The 21,714-nt window shown below is 42.6% G+C and overlaps 1 protein-coding gene across 11 annotated transcripts in view; it reads left to right on the forward strand.

The window, feature by feature from the left end:
* Positions 1–21,714, forward strand: part of COL4A4 (collagen type IV alpha 4 chain) — a 123,571-nt gene that overhangs the window by 87,656 nt on the left and 14,201 nt on the right. For 8 of the 11 annotated variants that reach the window (XM_059167837.1, XM_059167835.1, XM_059167839.1 and 5 more), the window contains 8 exons: positions 1,653–1,727; positions 6,276–6,383; positions 6,989–7,096; positions 12,882–12,953; positions 14,350–14,478; positions 14,569–14,682; positions 15,862–16,017; positions 18,140–18,262. In XM_059167837.1, coding sequence (XP_059023820.1) covers positions 1,653–1,727; positions 6,276–6,383; positions 6,989–7,096; positions 12,882–12,953; positions 14,350–14,478; positions 14,569–14,682; positions 15,862–16,017; positions 18,140–18,262 — 885 coding nt within the window. Of the gene's footprint in view, positions 1–1,652; positions 1,728–6,275; positions 6,384–6,988; positions 7,097–12,881; positions 12,954–14,349; positions 14,479–14,568; positions 14,683–15,861; positions 16,018–18,139; positions 18,263–18,929; positions 19,270–21,714 lie in introns of those variants that run through there. The other 3 variants (XM_059167845.1, XM_059167844.1, XM_059167838.1) reach the window with 3 other exon arrangements.

Genomic DNA, 21,714 nt, shown 5'->3' on the forward strand with positions numbered 1-21,714 from the left:
TCACTGTCTCTCTCTTTGTCAGATAAATAAATAAAATCTTAAAAAAAAAAAAAAAACTCAGTCCTCTTCTACTTCCCTATGCATTTATTATAGTCCCTTTGCCTCTCTCAGAGGATAAACCTACCTCTTCTTAGGCTCTTCATACTTGTATCTGGCCATGTTTGCAAGGAACTGAAATGCACTTGTGGTTCATGGGGTAAAAGCTGCCTCCTGAAGCCCATCATAAGGCGAAGGAAACCCAACCCCAACAATCCCTGGTTTCTCTCTTGAGACTATTCCGTTTTTCTTTATGGCCTGGCTTTTACTTGCCTGCCAGCTGGCTTCATCACTCTCTATTCAGTATCCTTTCTGGATCTTTCTGGATATGTTTGGATCGCAAGCATGTTCTGCATCAGAGCATCATGATAACGACATCATGATGGTCTTTTTGATTGCTGTCTCAATAACCAACAACCTCACATTCTTGCTTTTTTATTCCAACGTCTCAAGGAAAGACTTGCTGACCCAAGAAAGACAAGATTTCTACCCCTCAAAGAATCAGTCACAATTATGAGTAGCATCAGCTGGAAGAGAAACTTCCACAAATGTGGGTGGGACTCCTTTGACAAGGGTATGGGTAGGAGGGTATTATAAATCACACTTAATTGACTCTTATTCTCTCTTATAACCCCACCTGTTGTCTTGCCCATTCCTACCACACAATTTTAAGACCTCCATTTGTAACTGACTTCTAGCCATAAGTCCTGTGTCCAGAAGAATGCAGCAGCTGTGTGGGACAGCTCTGTGGTACTGTGGGAGCTGTTGCCTACAGTAGCCTTGTGATGTGTGCTCTCTTGTGAAGTCATCAATAAAGTATACCTTTGTAATTTTGTTTTTACAAGGACACTGAGTTGAGCTTCCCTTCACAGAGCTTGAAATGCGATTATAGTAACTAAAACAGGACAGTTTCTGCTTTTTGTTTCTAAAATACCATCTAAGATTATCATCGGTCAGTGCTAAGTAATTTCTTACATAGATACCTAAATTTGAAACTATTTTTGGGAATTTAAGAATTCAAACTTATTGTCAATCGGAGAAAGACAACTATCATATGATCTCCCTGATATGAGGAAGTGGAGATGCAGCATGGGGGGTTTGGGGGTAGAAAAGAATAAATTAAATAAGATGGGATCAGGAGGGAGACAAACCATTAGAGACTCAATCTCACAAAACAAACTGAAGGTTGGTTGGGAGAAGGGGGATGGGGTTATGGACATTGGGGAGGGTATGTGCTATGGTAAGTGCTGGGAAGTGTGTAAACCTGGTGATTCACAGACCTGTACCCCTGCAGCTAATAATACATTATATGTTTATAAAAAAATTGAAAAAATTATTTTAAAAAAGAATTCAAACTTATTAAGATCTATAGTTTCTTATGATTGTTACGAACAAAAAAATGAGTGTGTGCATGTGCATGTGTGTACGTGTGTGCTTAAATCACATCTTGCATCTATGTTTCCATTGTTTTTATATAGAAAAAAACATTTTTTCAAAAACTCTTCTGGAATATTTGAAGATAAACTCTAAAGACAAATATGACAGTTATTAAGTCACGTGTATGAACTAAAATTAAATTCTCTTAAATAATGTTATGTGCATTTTATCACTTACAGGAGACAAAGGAGACCCTGCAAGTCAGTTCGGCTTCCCTGGTCCAAAGGGTGAACCAGGTGGCCTTGGATGTCCAGGTAGAGCTATAGCTACGTGTTTTTCTTATTGAAACAAAAGAGAATAGGGGCAACTTGGTGGCTAATCAGTTGAGTGTCTGGGTCTTGGTCTTGGCTCAGGTCTCGATCTCAGGGTCATGAATTCCGGCCCCATGTTGGGCTCCACACTGGGTATGGCGCTTTCTGCTCAGCAGGGAGCCTGCTTCCTCCTCTCTCGTTGCCTGCTTCTCTGCCTACTTGTGATCTCTGTCTGTCAAATAAATAAATAAAAATATCTTTTAAAAAAATCAATAAATTTGGTTTGAGAAATAGAGCAATTACTTTATACTCTTAGTGGGCAATAATTATATCAATATTTTCTTCCCCCTTTACACACTAAGATACATGTCAGAAGGATTATAAACACTTCCACCACATCCTTGGCCTAGAAGGACATCAGGATTATAAAACCAGGGATTCTCAGTCTTTTTCCACCACAACTCCCATGACCTATGATGTTGACATAACAATCCACTCTCCTTGACATGCCCAGATTTTGACATGGTCAAAAATGATTATTGCAAGCAAATGAAGCTGGACTATTTCACAATCACTAGAATTATAAATGATACATTAGCAGTAACCACTCACACTGACCATCACTTCAGGTTGTTACTCTAGCCCTTTCTTTCCTACTCAGAAAATCACATGTAAATGCCTGTGAGGAATGCCATTGTTGAGCTATCACACAGTATCTCAGTTATTAAATATCTAATTTACTAAAACCCAAACCAAAAGAAAAGAAAAGTAAAACTTCATCACCAACAATGAATATAAACTGTTCAAAATGGTACTTTGTGTATCAGTGATAGCTGACACGCAATCCCTCTGAATGGATAGCCATGTACCTGTGATCTCTTACCTTCCCCTCAAAACAGTGGCTGGCTACAGTGCATGACCCACCATTGATGAAATATACATGCCTTTTAACTTAGTAATTTTACTTGTAAGAATTTATCTTAAGTCAGTTACCAGACGAATGGATAAAGATACATGCACAGGGACATTCATTGCATGAAAAGAACAAATGCCATCCACAAATGATAGGCTAAAGAAGTATGCACAATCTTTTTTTTTTTTTAATTTTAATTTTTTATTTTTTATAAACATATATTTTTATCCCCAGTATGCACAATCTTATTCAGTTGGTAGTGGGTAGGTTTAGATCTGTCCCTTGTAAGTTAAAATATCTCACAGTAATAGGTTTGTGCATTTTATTTATTTATTTGAGAGAGATAGAGAGGGTGAGTGGGAGGATGTGCAGAGGGAGAGGGAGAGAGAGAGAATCTCAAGCAGAATACCCAATGGGCACAGAGCCCGACTCAGGGCTGGATCCCAGGACCCTGAGATCATGACCTGAGCTGAAATCAAAAGTCAGCCGCCCAACTGACTGAGCCACCCACATGCCCCTTGTTTTGTGCATTATCTTAAAATTCTCTTTGGCAGAAGTCATGTTTCATTATATACAACAGAAAAAGTATCAGAGCAGAAGTATCATCAGGAATTTAAGGAGTAAATTCCTTGAGTGGCTGGCTCAGTGGTTAACCATCTGCCTTCAGCTCACGTCATGATCCCAGGGTCCTGGGATGGAGCCCCACATTGGGCTCCCTGCTCGGTGGGGAGCCTGCTTCTCCCTCTTCCACTCCCCCTGCTTGTGTTCTCTCTCTCACTGTATCTCTCTCTCTGTCAAGTAAGTAAATAAAATCTTAAAAAAAAATACTTTTTTGTTTTTATACCATAAGATTGCTAAAATAGAAGTTTAACAGAAAAACAAGCTTGCTACAATGGCAAGAACTTTTCCACTCTTTTTCCATGTTGGTCTTTTACCCCTGACATAGTCAAATAGGCTTAAATAATATAGTATTTTAATCAAAATGTACAGCTTAAGTGTACATTTGGAGGGGGAAATAGTTTTGAGGTTAACATTATGAAGGGCTCATATTAAATATCAGAGTAGGAAAGAAGCCTTGAGAAGGGAAACCAGGGTTCAAAGTCAGTCTTCCTTATTACTACTGCCCATGTGGTCCTGGGCAAGTTACTTGTCACCTTTGAGCTCAGTTTCCTCACTTGTAAACTGGCCCCATGCATAATTATAGGATTGTTCTGAGGATCAAATAAGATTCCTTAAAAGCTGATGGTAAACTGAAAGTTCCATTTTTACTGGTATTTTTATGTAAACCATTGAGATAGTAAGATTTTATAAGCTGAAACTAGTCCAAAATGGAAGCCTTTAATATTATCTAATATTTTAAGTGAAAAATTATAAATCTGAGTTATTTTACACTTGGGCTAACTTTTTCAAGGAAATTTATGTTAGCATAATTTCCCTGGTGTCCTGCAGTTATCACCATTTAAACTGTTCCTTTTCTCATATGCTATATGAGAAATATAGCATATGAGAAATATAGCATAAAATATATGCTATATTTTAGTTTAAAATTTATAAATTAGGGGTGCCTGGGTGGCTCAGTGGGTTAAAGCCTCTGCCTTTGGCTCAGGTCATGATCCCAGGGTCCTGGGATCGAGCCCCGCATCAGGCTCTCTGTTCAGCAGGGAGCCTGATTCCTCCTCAGCTTGCCTCTCTGCCTACCTGTGATTTCTGTCTGTCAAATAAATAAATAAATAAAATCTTCAAAAAAATAAAATAAAATTTCTAAATTATGTCATATGTTATTCACCAGCACAGAGTCTACCTAAATATGCAAATTCCATTGACTGGGAAAAGCTGCATTGATTGAATTTGAACAAGCCCAAGAGAAAGCATAGAACTGCTACCTATCTCAGGGGATTTTAAATGAGTGTCCTGGGTTTAGTTTTCTACCTGTCTCCCCAACCCCCCTGCTCTGAACCCCTTTTAATTCAATGAGAAAATACAGCACAGATGAACTCAGAAGTTTGGTTCTTAACACAAGTATGACAGGGGAGGCAAGCCACAGTGTTTCCATTTGGAGATTAGAGTAACCCTGCCTTACCTTAACTGCAGTAATGTTTACAGGATAAATAACATAACGCACAGTGAGGCTCATAGATCTTAAATTCCATCAGGGAGCAGGCAGAGACTAACAGAGATTTGTTTGGTGTGTGTTCTAATAAATAATGACTGTGCCCAATGCTAACCCCCCACCTTGGGTCTGTAAATCCAGAACCATGTATTCCATTTGTAGACTCAGCTGGCTAATTTCATCACAGACTATTGGGTTATCCTGTAAGTCTGAATTGTATTAAAGCAATACATTGTAAATAAACCTGGGGAAATAGTCATCTTCTTTAGTAATCAAAGAAGTGTAACTAAAGGGAGCCTCAGGTAGTATTTTCTTCTTACAGAATTAGCAGGAAAACAAACTGACAAACTCACAAGTCCCGAGTGAGCACAGGGCATGCACTTAGAGTTGTTGTAACCATGTACACAACAGTGTTGGGAATTAGGGCACCATTTACCCGGACCACCTGACCGCCTCTGTCAAGAACAGAATGGTCTATTCTCAAAGACTAAACAGCAGCTGAAGTGTTCTCTTCAGTAGGTCTCCGTCCTGAGAAAGAGACTGTTGTGGATTTTTTTTTTCTTTAACTTGAAGGCATGTAACCACCAGATGCAGTGTGTTTCTGGAATGAGAGCCGGTGTGGACAAACCAGTGCGAAGGACATTAAGGGCACAAGTGGGGGAACCCAAGTCCGGAATGAGCACTAGAGGAGATTAATGATTGGTATTAATGTTCTTGGCTGTGATGCTGTTATTTGGGCCATGAAGGAAAATGGTGTTTTCAGGCATAACTCGTGAAGTATTTAGCAGTGGAATTCCATGATGCCTGTGATTTAATTTAAAAGACTTCAGCAGGTTGAAATGCAGAAAACTGAACCAAAATGTACTATGTTACCTAGAAATTCTAATCCGAGGAATTTTTCTCAAGGAAATAATTTGAGAAAAATGGATTCAAAATGTATCAAGGTCATTATGCATAACAGCAAAGAGAAATAACTTGAATGGCTAACAGTAAGAGAAAATTAGGTTAATTAATTAAGATTAATTCAATAAGCTACAGCTGGTCTTTTTGAAACAATTAGAGGGGCACCTGGGTGGCTCAGTCGGTCAAGCATTTGACTCTTGATCTCAGCTCAGGTCTTGATTTCAGGGTTGTGAGTTCAAGCCCTGTGTTGGGCTCCACGCTGGACATGGAGCCTACTTTAATAATAATAGTAACAATAAGAAGAAGAAGGAGGAGGAGGAGGAGAAAATAATAGCAAATTTGGAAAATTTCTTATAATACAATGCTAATTTAAAAAAATCAGAATATAAAACTGGGGGGGTTATTTGCACATTGTTATACACGTGAGAAATTTTATGAAGGTGATAGGATTAAAGATGTTTTGTTTTCAATTTTTCCTTAGTGTTATCTTTTCAACAGAAAAATTGTGAATGTAAACAAGTACTACTAGAAAAGAATGTCAAGTCCTGAAATTAGAGGTTTTATAGATGCACGGCCTCAAAGACCAATCCACAATTACTCAAATGCTTGATTCTTCTTTCTTTAGGACATCCCGGAGTACCCGGAGATCAGGGCTTGCCCGGCGTTCAAGGCCCCACAGGACCACCCGGAAGGCCAGGATTACCTGGTGCCTTTGGACCACCCGGGTGTCCAGGTATTTTGAAAGGAGCCTGGAAACTTCCAGAGTATTCTTCTATCTTCTCGTGTATCAGAAAGAGCCAACCTTCCCTTAGACTCTGCCACTTTCCAGGCCTGTGACTCTGGAGAAGTCACTCACACTTACCTGTTCCTCACCCATAGGGTGGAGTTAGTCCAGTCCCACGGGGCTGGTCTGGGAGTAAACCAAGACAACACCTGTCAAGAACCTAGCAATGTGCCAGGCACAAAGTGAGGGTCTGACAGATAGAAGCTCCTTCCTATACCTCCTTAACCCCCTGCCATCCAGATGCTGGTTTTCTTCTCTGCTTTAGATTTAAGGCACATATCACATGGATAGCACAACCTCTTATGGCTCTTCCTCTCGCCGATACGGGATATAGTGAAAGTTTAAAAAATTGTAAAAGGCAGCAGTGATCACTCCTAAGTGATTTGCTCCCTCTGAGGTTAAGTGTAGTTTTCTCTCTAGAGTTAGAGGTCAAGGGGGAAAAAGTGATAAGACAGTGTTGCAGGGAGCCACCTGTTAAGAGCACAGATGACCTTCCCTGTGAAGGTAACTCATGTCTCATCTGGGTGTCTGCAGAACCTCCTTCTCATCCTCAGGTAATCAAGGGGCACCTGGGCTGCAGGGACCTCCAGGAGAAATGGGGGATCCTGGGCCAAGAGGCATGGTGGGAGATCCAGGGGCACCGGGACTCCCAGGAATAAAAGGTGAGTGGAAAGGAAGCCTGACCCTTGAGGGCAAATTGACAGCGCCTTTCCTGTGCCAAGTGACACTGCTCTTGTCATGGCTCCTTCCTGTTTCCCACAGATGTCCTTAATTAGCTCCTTCTTCTCACTCAGAGCTTCAGGCAGGGCATCTCCTCTCGGCTCTCTGCCCACCTTTGACCAAAATGACGGTGCTGCCATCTTTGAAAACATTTCTCCCAGCATTTTCTGTAATGCTCAGGCCTCTTTACTTACTCTCTCCTTAAGATAGTTAAGCTTCTGTTATGTTCTAGATTGCGTGTTAGACACTGGGTGCACAATTCTGAAGAGAATTGACATTGTTACTGCCTTCTTGGATCTCACAATGTAGTCCGGGAGTTGTATTAGAAACATACTTGTAACTACATTTACCAATTGTGGTATGTGCAGGAAAGAGAATATCAATGCTATGGAGAAAGAGTTACCAATATTCTTTAGCTTTGTTAGATAAACATTTTTTTCCTCGTTGAATTTTTGGTCTTTATGCATCATAGAAAACATAAGTTTCATTACAATAATACCATATACCCTATTGTACATGCTGGGTTTTTTTTGTTGTTGTTGTTATTAGCAAAGATCCATGCCCCTCCATTCCTCTATGATACCTACTCCTCTTCAGTCCATTTCTTCCATTTTAGAAAAAAATGTTTTTCCTGGGTACTTCGTGTACACCTATAGTGTAGCATGTATGTCCTAATCATTTGTATGTTTAAAGGTCTTTCTGACCAAGTAAAATATGATTTTTATATCCTTGGTACCCAGTGGATACCCACTAAATCTACTGGATGGTTATGGTAAGTATTTTAAAATTTGTGAATAAATTAAAAATAGAGGACTGGACAAGTAGAAGAATGGACAGTTGAGCTAGTAGCTACGAAGTTGAAGGTCTTTGCTTGAATAGCAGATGAAGAGTCAAGCCTTACTTGGTAGATTTCTATGACTAAGATCCTCTCTTCCCACCTTCCTCCCCTTACCTTCTGCCAGTTGATCATCTATGTACTAAATTTTGGTTCAATAGAAATCACTTCCACTCGGAAGAGTTCGAAACCCCTCCTTTGGGCTTGTTTCATTGTTTTGAAAATCCAAATTAAAATTTCTCACTCTTTCATTTCTTCCCTCACCAAAGAACTTTCAAATAATGTTTGTTCCCCAATACGCAGTAGTGTGGTTTGTAGGACCTGGTGCACTTCTGTAGGGAAGGAGGCTCTTTATTCTGGAGCACTGGTACCTTATGTATTTCCATGCGGCCAAATATTATTTGGTTTCTGGTTCCCATAACTAAACAAGACATCTTTGTACTGTTCTTCTCCCTCTTCATTGACATTTAATGTGAAGTCCAGTGATTTGTGATAAATTTAGGATCTCAAGCAATGGCATATTTTTTTATTATGTTGTATTAGTCACCCTACTGTACTTCATTAATTTTTGATGTAGTATTCCACAATTCATTGTTTGCATGGAACACCCAATGCTCATTGCAATACATGCCCTCCTTAATACCCATCACTGGGTATAATTTTTTTTTATGTTAAAAACTTATCTAGTAATTGTGGCTGTTTGCTGTCCCTGAAAATCCCTGAAGCCCTGGTGGGGTGTTCAACACATTTTGGAACGTCTGGAAGATGAAATTGGTAAAAACCCAAAAGGAAACATTTCCATTATGAACCACTCCTACTGTGTTTCCCCGTCATCTTACCCTCCTAGTTTAATAAAAATAGCAAGGGTCTTCAAACATCCCAGTGCCATAACAATAGACACTCAGTTTGACTAAAATGACTAGGCTCAGGTTACTATTGTTGATTTATCCTGCTCTTGAATTAGTTCACATTTATCACATCATTTCACTATGGTATGTTATTAAAAAACCAATAGCCAGAGATGTTGACTGAGTAACAGAATCGCTCGAAAAATGATCTCCAACCACATCAGAGTTCTGTGCTATAAAATAAAGGGTTTGGCAAGAGACGATGGGGAAATGACTCTGTCAGCCCAGATATTCACCCCAACACACAGACAGACGCTGCAGTGGTGCCTCCTGGCCATGCAGCGACACTGTTTCTCTGCAAACAGCCCAACGAATGACCTGTCTTTAAAAAACCAAACCAAACTGAACCGTGAATACATTCCTAAAAGTGAAAACGTCCACAATATAAATCCATTGTTGCAGTTTATCATGCTGTTACGAAAATGAACCGCACTCCAGCAGAAACACTTTGATCTGAGAAACTAAATATTTGAAGTATGTTCTAAATAAGTCAAGGGGACTGATTATCTTGTTTGAACAAACCAGCTGTTGAACTCCAAAGTTGTTTGCTCTGCTGGAACGGGCCATATGGATTCTGAGTCCTGCTTGTGTTCAGTCAGATTTAAACCCTAACTTAAACATATGCTAAAAATGGCTTGATTTGTAGATTTAAATGTTCAAGCACATATGCCCTCTAAAGGGAAGACACTTGGTTCCTCGTTGGGCATTCATGAGATTGGAATAATGAAAATCTAAAGACAACTGCCTGCTCCATGACAACAACCATAAAGATGTGGATTGGGTTGTTTTGGCTGGTGGCAAAATGTTTCCTCAGAAAAAAGGCACCTCGAAATGTCTTTTATCTGGGAAGAAATGCTATCATGTTAGAGCTGTGGAAATCATGGGAATGTTCTCCCCCTTTCTCTATGGGGGGGGGCGGGGTGTCCCTTCTGGCCCTGCCCCCACAGCACTTACCACTCCTGAAGTAATTGCCCATTTGTTCTGTCATGTCAGGGACTGCTTCTCTCATGCTCTCCATTGTCTTGTCAGCCAGCTGTCACCGAGTATATTTGGGGATGGGAGCTCCGGGGTTAGGAGACCATGTCTTTATGCTCTTGTGCCTATCCTCAGTAGGCAGTTGTGTAGTTTCTGAACTAAAAAAAAAATATATAGATCTTATTTCAGATTCTGTTTTGATACATTTTCAACTGTGTTCAACCACTACCTGTAGTTACATGGGTCCCTTTCCCATGGCCTTTCACGTTCCGGTGACCAGCTGTCTGAGTTTTGCCTGGGAGGGAGGGTGCCTCAAAATGCCAGAGCTGGGCAAGTCCCCCTCGCACAGGGGCAAGGTGGTCATCCCATTAAATGTAAAAACCTGTACAAAGGCCACTGGGGATAGAGTGGCATTTTCAGGCTTTAGAACAAAAGAAAACCTCAGTGGGAACCTAGTCTCTGAGTGGGCTTGCTAACCAGGATGGAGGCTGTGATTCCCATTAGGGCTGGAGCAGGAGATTCGATTCTCTGACCAGGCTGGGTGGAAAGGAGAGCACCCGGCCCGTGAGCATAGGGAGGTGCAGCCTTACGTGAAGGGTGTTAAGCAGGAGGACGGCCAGAGAGGTGAATAAAAAATCCTCATTACCAAGGAATGTGCTTTGTTAGCTTAATTGCCTCTCATCTGCTCTGTATATATTTTATGCATGAACAACTTTCTGATTTAGAGATGGGATTGATAAAAAGCTTTCAGTAGAAAGGAAAAATTGCCCTTAAAATCCTACCCAGATGTAGCTGCATTCAATTTAGAAAGATAACATTGGGTCAGATAAGGGTCGGCCAGTTCAACAATGGTGAGGGGTTGGGCCTGTGACAGCCCAGGATCTGGATGCATTGATGGGACAATGGAGAGTTGGCAGAAGCTGAGACATTCCACCCCAGCTAAGTCCCCAAGCCATCAATCTTGGTGGCTTCAGCTGGAGATCAAAACACATTGAAATAGCAAAGTGTTCTCAAAAAATTTATTATCATTTCAGATAGATTGCCATAAATATCCAGATTTGGCAGATGAAGAAGGTCTGTGTGTTCTTTTGGTGCACACTTGAAACATTGGCTCATTAAGAGGAAAGAGGATTGAAAAATAAACTCAGCCAGAACTGTGAAAAGTGGTTAGGAAATAAGAGCTTTCGGAAAAATAAGGGTGCATTCCCATTTGGGGGGGGGGGAATGTGAGAATGCGGCTCCTTTGCACCAATCTAAAGTTTAAGTTTAAAAATAGAATAACCATCCATTTCAAGTACTGATAATAAATAGAGTGAAACTAGCTAAGTGTTCCCTCTTTTAATAAGAAGCCCACAGAGGACTTGCATTAATGAGTAGTAATAATTAGCCCTTAAATTATTTATACACAAATGGATGCCTCTAACTTCACCAAACCTTATTCCTCCCATAAATTTATTAAAGAATGTGTGACATGCAAATCGACATTGCGCCCCCTCCTTCCGACAGCTTTCTCTGCACCCGCGCACGTCCCGGCACTCCCTGTGGCACATTTCCTCATCCACTCATTCATGCATCCACTCAGCCATTCAACCAACACCTGCTGAACACCAACTGCGTGTCACATGCTAGACAGGAGCATGGGATGACTAAGACGACCCGATCTTGCCCTCAATTAATTTATCCAAAGTCATCCAGTCATCCAGACTCGCTTGTTGCGTGGTATGGGACAGGCGTCGGCAGAAGAGCATCAAGGGAGCTCTGTGTAGGTTTCATGGGGTAGCTGAGGGCCGGCCACTGGATGTGTGCTAGAACACTGCGATTGCAAATGACAGGGATGTGGCCCCAAACTGAGTGACGGGCTGGACGGCTCTCAGCCTTCGATGAAGATCCACCGATGAATTTGGAAGGTCACCAGGTTTGGCCAGGGGCTGAGCAGAAGATGGTTTCCCCCAAATCCATGAGATAAGACATATATGAATCACCCGGCAGAGGGCCCTGCTCCCGGAATTGTATCAATCGTCTGCCTTCTTCCCTTCCTCCCTCTCTCCTTCCCTCTGCCTGTCCCTTGTTTGTCTCCTCTACCCCCTCCCTATAAATCTCTACACTTATATAAGTATCTATATGTTATAATATAAGTGTGTTTTAGATACTTCATGCATTTATCTATTTATGAGTCTATAGATTGATGGGTGTTCAGTGTTCCCTGACAGCTTACTTCGGGAAGTCAGGCTGGTAGATATCTGTCTCCTTGGAGGACCACACTGATGCCTGGCAGAAAGAAATCATACCTCGTTACAGAGACTGGAGTATTCAGTGATTGTTATGAAATAAAATGAGTTTCAGTAAAGAGGCATCAGAGTGGTTCATTTCGAAAGAAGTCAGGGCAAAGATATCGTGCCAACCAAACCTGCTCTGCAAGCTGCTTCTTTCTGAGTAGTCCGGAACTTGAAGAAAAGTTAGGTAGGTCATGTGTTCCCCAGTTTGCCACAGGCCTCACCTGTCCTTATTGTCTTACTACCTTTACCTGACTAGATCCCAAAGAAATTAGTATCTACCGACCACGGTGGAGTGGACAGGTCCTGTGCCTGGGTAGAAGGAGGCCTAGGTTTGCTCCGATCCAATCTCTTTTCTCTCATCTAGGATAAGTTCGTTGTCATCGAACCTAACGTTCCTTCCTACAAGAAGATTCAATAATTCTAGACAGTATCTGGATAGAGAGAGAGATGTCCACAATATGGTCATAAACCAAGAGCAATATGTTAAAACCAAATAAATGTGCTAACCTGTCTTGCAGAAAATGTCCATCAAATGAAAATGTTAAATAATAACCACTGGCATGGTTTTAGCCTTGATAATGACATCTAGACAGTGTGACCTCAGGGCTCCCACCTGGAGAATCTGTTGGTGGCCATCAGCGAATCATCCCCTGGGTGGTGCCCGGGCCCAGTGGCCAGTGAACTTCAACACTGGGTCTTCCCTGGTGGGTCACAGGCCTGTGATGTATTTCAGGTCCCTCCGGGGCGCCCGGTCTGAACGGCTTGCATGGTTTAAAGGGTCAGAAAGGAGCCAAAGGCGCTTCAGGTAAGAGAAAATCCTTTGCTAAGACCGAGCTGCCGTGAGCAGGCTGTGAAAAACTGCCAGTATTCCTTCACGATGCACGGTTTGGGGTGCCAAACTAAGAAACTGGCTTAGCTGGAAGACACAATACTGGACTGTTCTTAGTACCGAAGATGACTTCTCTAAAAAGGACCCCTGAGAAAACCTAATTTAAGATAGAATTGTTGGTTATCAGTGTCTTCTGTTGATGTTGCTTGGAGCTGTCTCTCTGCTAAAAATATTCTGAATAATTGCTTAGGTGGAACTCAGTTTTTGTTTTTGTTTTTTTTTTTAAGATTTTATTTATTTATTTGAGAGAGAGGTAGTGAGAGCAAGGAGAAGGTCAGAGGGAGAAGCAGACTCCCCGTGGAGCTGGGAGCCCGATGCGGGACTCGATCCTGGGACTCCGGGATCATGACAGAGAGTTGGGGAGGGTTTTTTTTGTTTTGTTTTGTTTTCTTTTCTTTTCAATATTAAGTGTAGTGATGGCAAGTACGGCCACGTGGGTCTAATGAGTACTTTTCACAACCTCAACTGGCTGCTGTTCAAACAAGTTACTCGAGCAAGTCGCTGTTACCTTTGCTACCCCAGATAGGTTCATCGTCAGCAACTGCATTCAAGCTTGTTCTGGGATTTTAGTATAGGGCTTGTTTGTTGCTTTAATGTCTCAGAAAAACAGCCCACAGTCAGACAAAGTGGCTGGAATCTGACACGGAGGTGGAAGGGTGTTTGGCCCAGGGCTGGGTTGTCGTGCTGCTGGGTTTGGCGCAGTTGCTGAAGAGACGCAGAATCTTGATACGTGTGCAAGGCCAAGAATTAATTCAGGTCACAGAGGATTCATTTTAGAGGCTCCTCCAAATAGTCTGATAACGTATGTACCTCCCCCAAGAAACCAGTGACGGGCTCCCGCTGCAGTGTGGACCTCCTCCGTGGTTGTTACTTACATGCCAGGTTCCCCCTGAAATGTCAAACCAGTGTATTCAGCTTATTATGATTATTATTATCCTTGTTGTTATTATTATTCCTTATGGCTGGATCTCATTTGGTTTCACTCCTTCTGGGGTAGAGGTTGGAATGTTGATATGTTGTTGGTTTTTTGGTTTTGTTTTGTTTTTGTGTTTGTTTTGTTTTAACCGGGGAAATAATCATAAAATAAGCCTATGGCTGACCTGCAGCCGGCTGTGTGATGGGGCATGAGAGGAAAGGTGATGGCTGACCCAGGGAGAGCTTACAGCATAGGGGCCACCACTGCAGCAGGCAGTCGGGCTCAGCACGACCTGCTGGGTCACTGTTACCCCGTCTGGAAGCTGTTCTTTTCCAGGAGCAGCAATAGGGACAAACAGAGAGAAAATGCAGAATTAATGCTGTTTCCCTCATCCAGGTTTGCACGAAGTGGGCCCGCCTGGTCCAGTGGGCACACCTGGGCTAAAAGGGGAGATGGGAGACCCTGGGAGTCCGGGAATTTCTCCCCCAGGCCCTTCTGGAGGAAGAGGTCCCCCTGGCCCCCCAGGTAAGAAGCAGCATGCTTTGCCCCTCTTAGTAATTAAATCCAAACCTTCCAAATGTAACGAGGCTGACATCAGAACACGTCCCTTCTCAGGGAGACCTGGATTGCCTGGACCAGCAGGTGCCACAGGAAGAGCTCCTGAAGGGGACATTCCTGACCCAGGTCCACCAGGAGATCAGGGACCTCCTGGCCCCGACGGTCCAAGAGGTATGAGAACATCCCAGCAGAGGATGGTGACCCTCCCTTCCTTACATGCTGCCAGCTCTGGAGGGATGTAGACTTAAGAATGGCAGAGCTGAAGCCCGTGAGCAGCCCCATCGATCTGGCAGATGGAAGAGGCAGAGTGTGGGCAGTGCCCGGCTGTCAGAGCCAGCCCTGGGTCGGAGCGCTCCTGCACCTGCTCTCTGCGTGCGCACTGACTCTCAGCGGGCCTCTCCTGGTGCCAGCACCAGCGTCATGCTGAGCACAAGGATGCAGAACACAGGGCAGGACGGACTCTCACCTTGCCTGGTGGTCTCTGGCACCTCCAATGTGAACCACTGCCCCCAGCCAGCCAGCTGACAGTGTCGGGGGTCTGGCACACACAGGAACAGAGCCTCTTCAAGAGCTGCTCAGGGCACTTATTCCCCTCGGCACTTGGCAGGGACAATGGCCAGCAAGGCAATATTTCACAGAGTGGGGTCTGACCAGAGCTGTCAGGGGCCTGGGGCCCAGAGCTGTGGCACCGTGGGCTTTTGCAAAGTACACAGTCATGTCCTAATAGCTCACAGAGCTCCTTTGGACAGTCCCAACCCACTGCCTTCATATCTTTAGGGTTTTAGTCAGGGTAAGCTAAAGATTATGGGATCCTATTTGATGCTGGGAAAAATTAAATGCTCAAAAACATGCTAGGCAGTGTAGAAGCTAAGTAGGAGTAGAAGTTGGGCTCACTTCCTGGGTGAAGACACCTGTTTTCAAATAGGATTAAACATTTAATTTCCATCAGCCAGATTTTTGTCAAAAACCTGTCATCTATGTATCTGTCTGCCCATCTGTCCTTCTGTCTGTTCTTCTGTCCTTCTACCTATCATATTAAAGCAGTGGGATGACAATGCAAAGAAAAGCCATAAACCCTTGCTTCCAGATGGGCTGGCTTGGAAGGGAAGGAAGGCTTTCTGTATGCTCATTTGTCTAACTGTTCGCAACAGACCATTTACACCGTCTCCCGGCTTGGGGGCTCCATGAGACAATCCCTGTTTTACTTCGGATATTGTTGACTTTTTTGTTCTTCTGATTTTCTCTGTCTTTTGCTTGCATTTGGTTACTTTCCTTAAGAAGCTCTCAGGTAACCTGCAGTCATATTTGTCTTTGACTGAAAGAAGATTTTTGCCTCCTCCTTGTGGTCAGGAGCTCCCGGGCCCCCAGGCCGCCCTGGAAGTGTCGACCTTCTGAAAGGGGAACCAGGAGACTGTGGTCTTCCAGGACCTCCAGGTCCCCCAGGCCCACCCGGCCCTCCAGGACGCAAAGGCTTCCCAGGATGTGATGGAAAAGATGGCCAGAAAGGTAGGCATGCAAGTTGTTTCTTAAGAAGTACATGAAGACTTTTGTTATCTTGACCTTTAGGGTCTGGTGTTTTGCACCCCTGGGAGGTAACATCATTTCCTATGGACATAGTCACGACATTTCGGTAGTGCCCTGACTTTTCCAGAAAGTCCTCAAGTTTGGGTAACATTTGGATGAGTAAGAAGAAACACAAGTTCATCTTTAGCCCCTAATAAAATGCTTGGTAATCTTCTAGACCAGAACTGGACAACAGAAATATAACACAAGCTACACCTGTAATGAAAAGGTGTGGTAGTCCCATTTTAAAAAGTAAAAAGAAATAATTGAAATGAATTTTCATATTTCCTTTAACAAATATATTCAAATATTACTGCTTTAGCATATCATCATTGATACAAATTATCAGTGCAATGATCAGGGCTGTTCCTAACGAACGAGCTCCTCTCCCAGATAAGACACTCCTCCTCCCCAGCTCTGAAGCCTGGTGCATGTTTTATGAGCACAAGACAACCCAGTCTGGATGCGCCATTTCAGCTGTTCAGTAGCCACATGCAGTTAGTGGCTTCTGTGTTGGACAGTTTGGGTTTCGACTGCTGACCTTTCTGTTTCATATTTGTGAAAGAGTCTCTGTTATTGAATTCTCCCATTATTTAAAGCTAAAATATTTTTTAATTCACTTTTACTTAACTGCTAATATTTGGGGATGTTCATTTTTGGTCACCAGGTTTCAGAAAATTATTCAGTTCATTAGAACTTTTTTGTTGAAAAGGAACCAATATTGGTTATCCATTTTAACTCCTTTCTGTTACAGATAAGGAAGATGGATAGAGAAGCAACTATCACAGTCTGCCCAATAACTGGCTGAGTGTGAAATAAAGCAAAGGATTAGGGCAAAATGAAGACCAAAATTACCATAAAGCTGCCATGTTTACAGTGCAAAGGGCATCCCTGTAATGGTGCAGTACACAACTTGCACAACAGTACAAAACAACCCTCCCTCAACTTTATTAGCAATAAAATCAATTTTAGAGACTGTGGCTTATATCTGCAGATATGTGGGCTCCTGGTTATCGAACCCCAGAATCGGACAAACATGCAAGCATGCTAGTCACCAAAAGGAAGGAAGAGGCTAAATATAACCTTGTTCCTTTCCCAAATAAGATACTACTTCATCCCAGTTACTGCTCTAGAGAATGAAACTCTACCTGGAAATATTCTTCACGTTTGGGAAAACAGTATGCAGCACAAGTAATAGTGACAAAAAAAAAAAAAAATATATATATATATATATATATATGGACTTAGAAATATTGATGAAACCACTAAGCATGCTTCTTAACTCCCATTTCAGGGGGGGCATGTGGTCCAAAGAGTGTTTAGCTGTGGAAAGGAGGAGGGAGTTTCTTCAGTTTACCTTTCAGACTCAAACAGTGGGAAAGATTTGATCTATTCCACAAACATTTATTAAGTGCCTACAAGAATATAACAGTGAGCAGGTTTAAACAGCCCCACTCTTCGTCGGTGTAGTTTCATGGGGGAAGACAGACACTCACACTAAAGGATTCATCAATATAAACTGCGGCAGGTGCTCCAAGTAAGGGCCCCTCTTCTATGACAGCACATCAAGAACAAGTGGAGTTGGGCTGGGGCCTCAGAGAGGGCTTCCCTGAGGAGGTGAGGCTTGCTGGACACAGAAGAAGGGAAGGAACCACACACACGAGGCGCTGAGTGGCTGGCAGGGCTGACGGAGGAGACTGTGAGGAAGAGAGGCAGGAGCCCAGGGCCAGGAGGCACATCGTCCCACGTGGCTGGACACTGACCCATTTTCCCTCCCTTCCAGCCCTCCATCTTTAGAGAAAGTTCAGGACGACAGAGCTTTTCATTCAACTTTAGTCTTGCCTTGATCATGAAACCATTTTCCTTATTCCTTTTGACCGACTCTTGTGTTTCCTTCAGACAGAGGCAGCTCTTCTCAGCTTTCCAGAAAAAAGTGAGAGGCTCACCCGGTTTCCAAGGCTGACTTTGCCCTGATTTGTGTTGGGTTCCCTGAGTTCAGTCCACCTGACTGCCATTGTCTCAATACTCCTCCATTCCAGCGTCCCCATCTTTATGTTCCTTTTAGGACCAATGGGATTCCCGGGGCTGCAGGGGCCACCAGGACTTCCCGGCTCCCCCGGGGAGAAGGGTTTACCTGGCATTCCAGGCAGACAAGGGCACCCCGGTCTTCCAGGTAAGCTCCTAATGCCTGATGATCTCACGCAGCAGCCTAAGCCAGCCTTTTGTTTCAATAGTTACTGTGAGGGTCGCCTTGAAGCAAGCAATTATTCTGAAATTGCCTGCAATTTCTAATGAGTTAAGCTGTATTTATTTCAGGCCTCACTACACAATCTTATGTTTGGTAAACTAATATTTATCATTAGAATGAGTACGTTTGCAAATTAGGAGTTGATTTTACAGAAACATTTCTCAGTTAAATAAATCTGTGTTCCCTCACACAAGAGGCAAAGGCTGAGTTGATTACTGTATGCGATGACCATATTCATTTCTCTCCCTGACTTCCCACTGATTTTCCAAGATTTGTCATTTAACTTTTCCTGTAAAATACATTAGTTCCCACAAAGACAAAAGGGCTATTCAATGTAAGCTCAGTTTTCAGCAGAGGGTCAAAAGTAAGCCAAGGGAGAGTTGGAAGGGCAAACAGACATGCGTATTTGAGATTGGCAGAACTGATATCTTTGGGGATCCTCAACCAGTATTACAGTAATGGGGTGTCAGCTCGGAATATTTTGCAATCTCCTAAATTATGTTGGTAGCGCAAAGAATAAATGGACTGTGGTGCTTCATGACGGATCACAGAACAACACGACAAACAGCTTGTACTTGCACTCATCTCCTATTTCCTTTCTGTGCAGAACCCATAAAACTTGGCTAAATAGTATGAAGTTTTCAGAAGCCTGCCAATGAACAGAATTTCTCTATATGTTAAATTAGGGCACATTTGCTGTAAGAAATCAACTCATGTTATATTGTGCAAGAGAGCTTCATTTCACGTTTTTCGAGATGGGAAAGCTCCGTGACTGTATCCTAGCCGTTCTTGTCAGTAACATGGACGTGGGCTTCGTTATGTAAATAAGATGCCATCATTCTGCTCATCACGGATGCCATCCTCAAGTTATTCTGTATCTTCTCAAATAACCGATGTCACTTTGGTCCTAATTTACATATTTAAAATCTCTTTCCACCACATGAAAATCGTTGCGTGGCTTCATTTTTTGACTTTGGATCCCTCCAGGCTCCAGAGGTAAGCCCTGCTATAAAATTAGTAATTTACTCTAAATCGGGCTTCTACTTGTTTCTGTACTGGCCTTTTTCACAGTACTTGTGGGTTTGTTACTTTGTCACCTTGTTACATTTTCATAGATGGGGTGCTGTAATTTTATATGAGGCATCAGTGCTTTGGCTTCCTCATTACAGATACGGTAACCCCATATAAGAGCATCCCACAGTCAACTCTCATTATAGGTTGTCAAGGCGGAGTAGACACTCATCTTACAGAATTTCCATTCAGGCACAAAGAGTGAGTGGTTTCTTTGTCAAATGCTACAGTACATACGCATGTAAGTTTCTTTTATTAATTATACAATATAAACACATAGAACATCCCTAAAATAGGAAGTATCCACAACATAAAAAGATGGGTCCTTCACACCCAGTAAGGGGCCGTGACAAGGTTTTCCCATAACATCAAAGTCCATTTCCAAGGACAAATTTCTTTGTGTGATACAATGAAAATGCTGTTATTCTTTTCAACGAAGTGTTTACCACAATGCAGAAGCAACGTATTATTTTGTGTCTGGGGTTTTCAAAGAGACTAAAAAGAGTCTCTTAAAAGAAGAAAAGAAACATAGTGAGGGCACACATTTGTCCTTTCTAGGCATCTCTTATTAACCGTAATGAAAATTTGCCCCAAATGCAGGATGCTTACAGAAGAGGCACTTTGGCCCCTTTTAGCTCCTGGTTTATTAAAAAGTAAAGAATAGTAAAATCAGAATTTAAAAAGAGTCCTACTATTTTAAATGTTTATATTTAAAGATTACAGTTCTGGGACACCTGGGTAGCTCAGTCGCTAAGCGTCTGCCCTTGGCTCAGGTTATGATTCCAGGGACCTGGGATCAAGCCCCGCATAGGGATCCCTGCTCGGTGGGGAGTCTGCTTCTCCCTCTGCCTGCCGCTCCCCCTGCTTATGCCTCCCCAACAAATAAGTAAAATCTTTGGAAAATAAAAATAAAAGTTACAGTGTTATATTTAATGTTTCCACTTCCATCCTCTTAGTGTCTCTCTGTGTCTGTATGTATAAACTCACTTGAAGATAACATTAGAACCCTAAATATGAAACACCAGCCAGATGCCCACCCCCACCCCTCATTCCCTTACCTGCTTCCTTCGCCCCACCAGAATTCACAAGGTGCTTCAGGGAAAATATGAAATATTCATATGCATCTCCCCCAAGTCATCCAAAGTAGAAAAGCCACATTTTATATTAAACTACGTATTGTAAAAGTATACCCAACTCTGTTGGTTGTGGTTTCCCACAATATTTTATAAGAGATTAAATCCCAAACCGCTGACAAGGGTTCAAGGCTGTTTGGGGGTGTTTGTTTGTTTGTTTGTTTAAGATTTATTTACTTATTTGAGAGAAAAGAGAGAGGGAGCATGAGCTGGGGGAGGGGCAGAACCTGATGCAGAACTTATTAGAGAACCTGATGCAGAACTTGATTCCAGGACCCTGAGATCATAACCTGAGCTGAAATCAAGAGCCAGATGCTCAACCAACTGAGCCACATGGGTGCCCTGGGTTCGAGTCTGTTTTGCACAGACGTGCTGTGTAACTTACATTGTCGCTATGACCATAGTTTCTACAGTTTTCTTGCTGCCTAATCACTCTATTCTTAAACTTACTTTACATATTTGCATGAATTTTAAGAACACCACAACTGGTAAGCAGCATGTTTTTAAAATATGTTGTATTTCTTGGAATTCATCACACAGATGTGAAGAGTCCTGTAGGCAGTAATGGTGTCCTGGTTAAGGGCACAGCTTTGGAGGAAGGCCATCTTGCATTTTAATCTAGACTCTGTCATGGGTTAGCTGTGTGACCTTAGATAGTCACTTATTTACCTGAGCCTGGGTTTTCTTACATGTAATATTCTAATAATAGCAGCACATACACGCACGGGCTTGTTGGGAGCCTTTCATCGTGAGGCACTCAGCAGGAGGCCCAGTATGTGAGAAGGCATTTGAGAAGGGTTAGCTGTTATCCTTACTGGTTAGCGTTATTATGATTTTGTTTCCCTGTGGAGTATTTGCAGGGTGACTGAACGAAGCTTTAAGAAAAATACTTTAAAGATGTGAACATAACCAAGAAGGAAGAACATGCAAAGCTTTCGAGCAGTGATTCTCCAGTGAGATCTGCAGATCAGCACTGTCAGCCTCAACCGGGAACATGTTAGACACACAGATGTCAGGGTTTACCCCAGATCTACATGCTCAGAAACTGTGGGCTCTGACGCACCGGCCAGATGATCCTGATGGACTAAAGTCAGAGCTACAGCTTCTTAGCGCTGAACAATGAAGCCCCAGCTGACACTGGAGTCACCCCAGGAGCCCTCCCACTGCTTCCTGTGACCGACACCCAGT

This window comes from Mustela lutreola, chromosome 3 (assembly GCF_030435805.1).
Source record: "Mustela lutreola isolate mMusLut2 chromosome 3, mMusLut2.pri, whole genome shotgun sequence".
NCBI lineage: Eukaryota > Metazoa > Chordata > Mammalia > Carnivora > Mustelidae > Mustela > Mustela lutreola.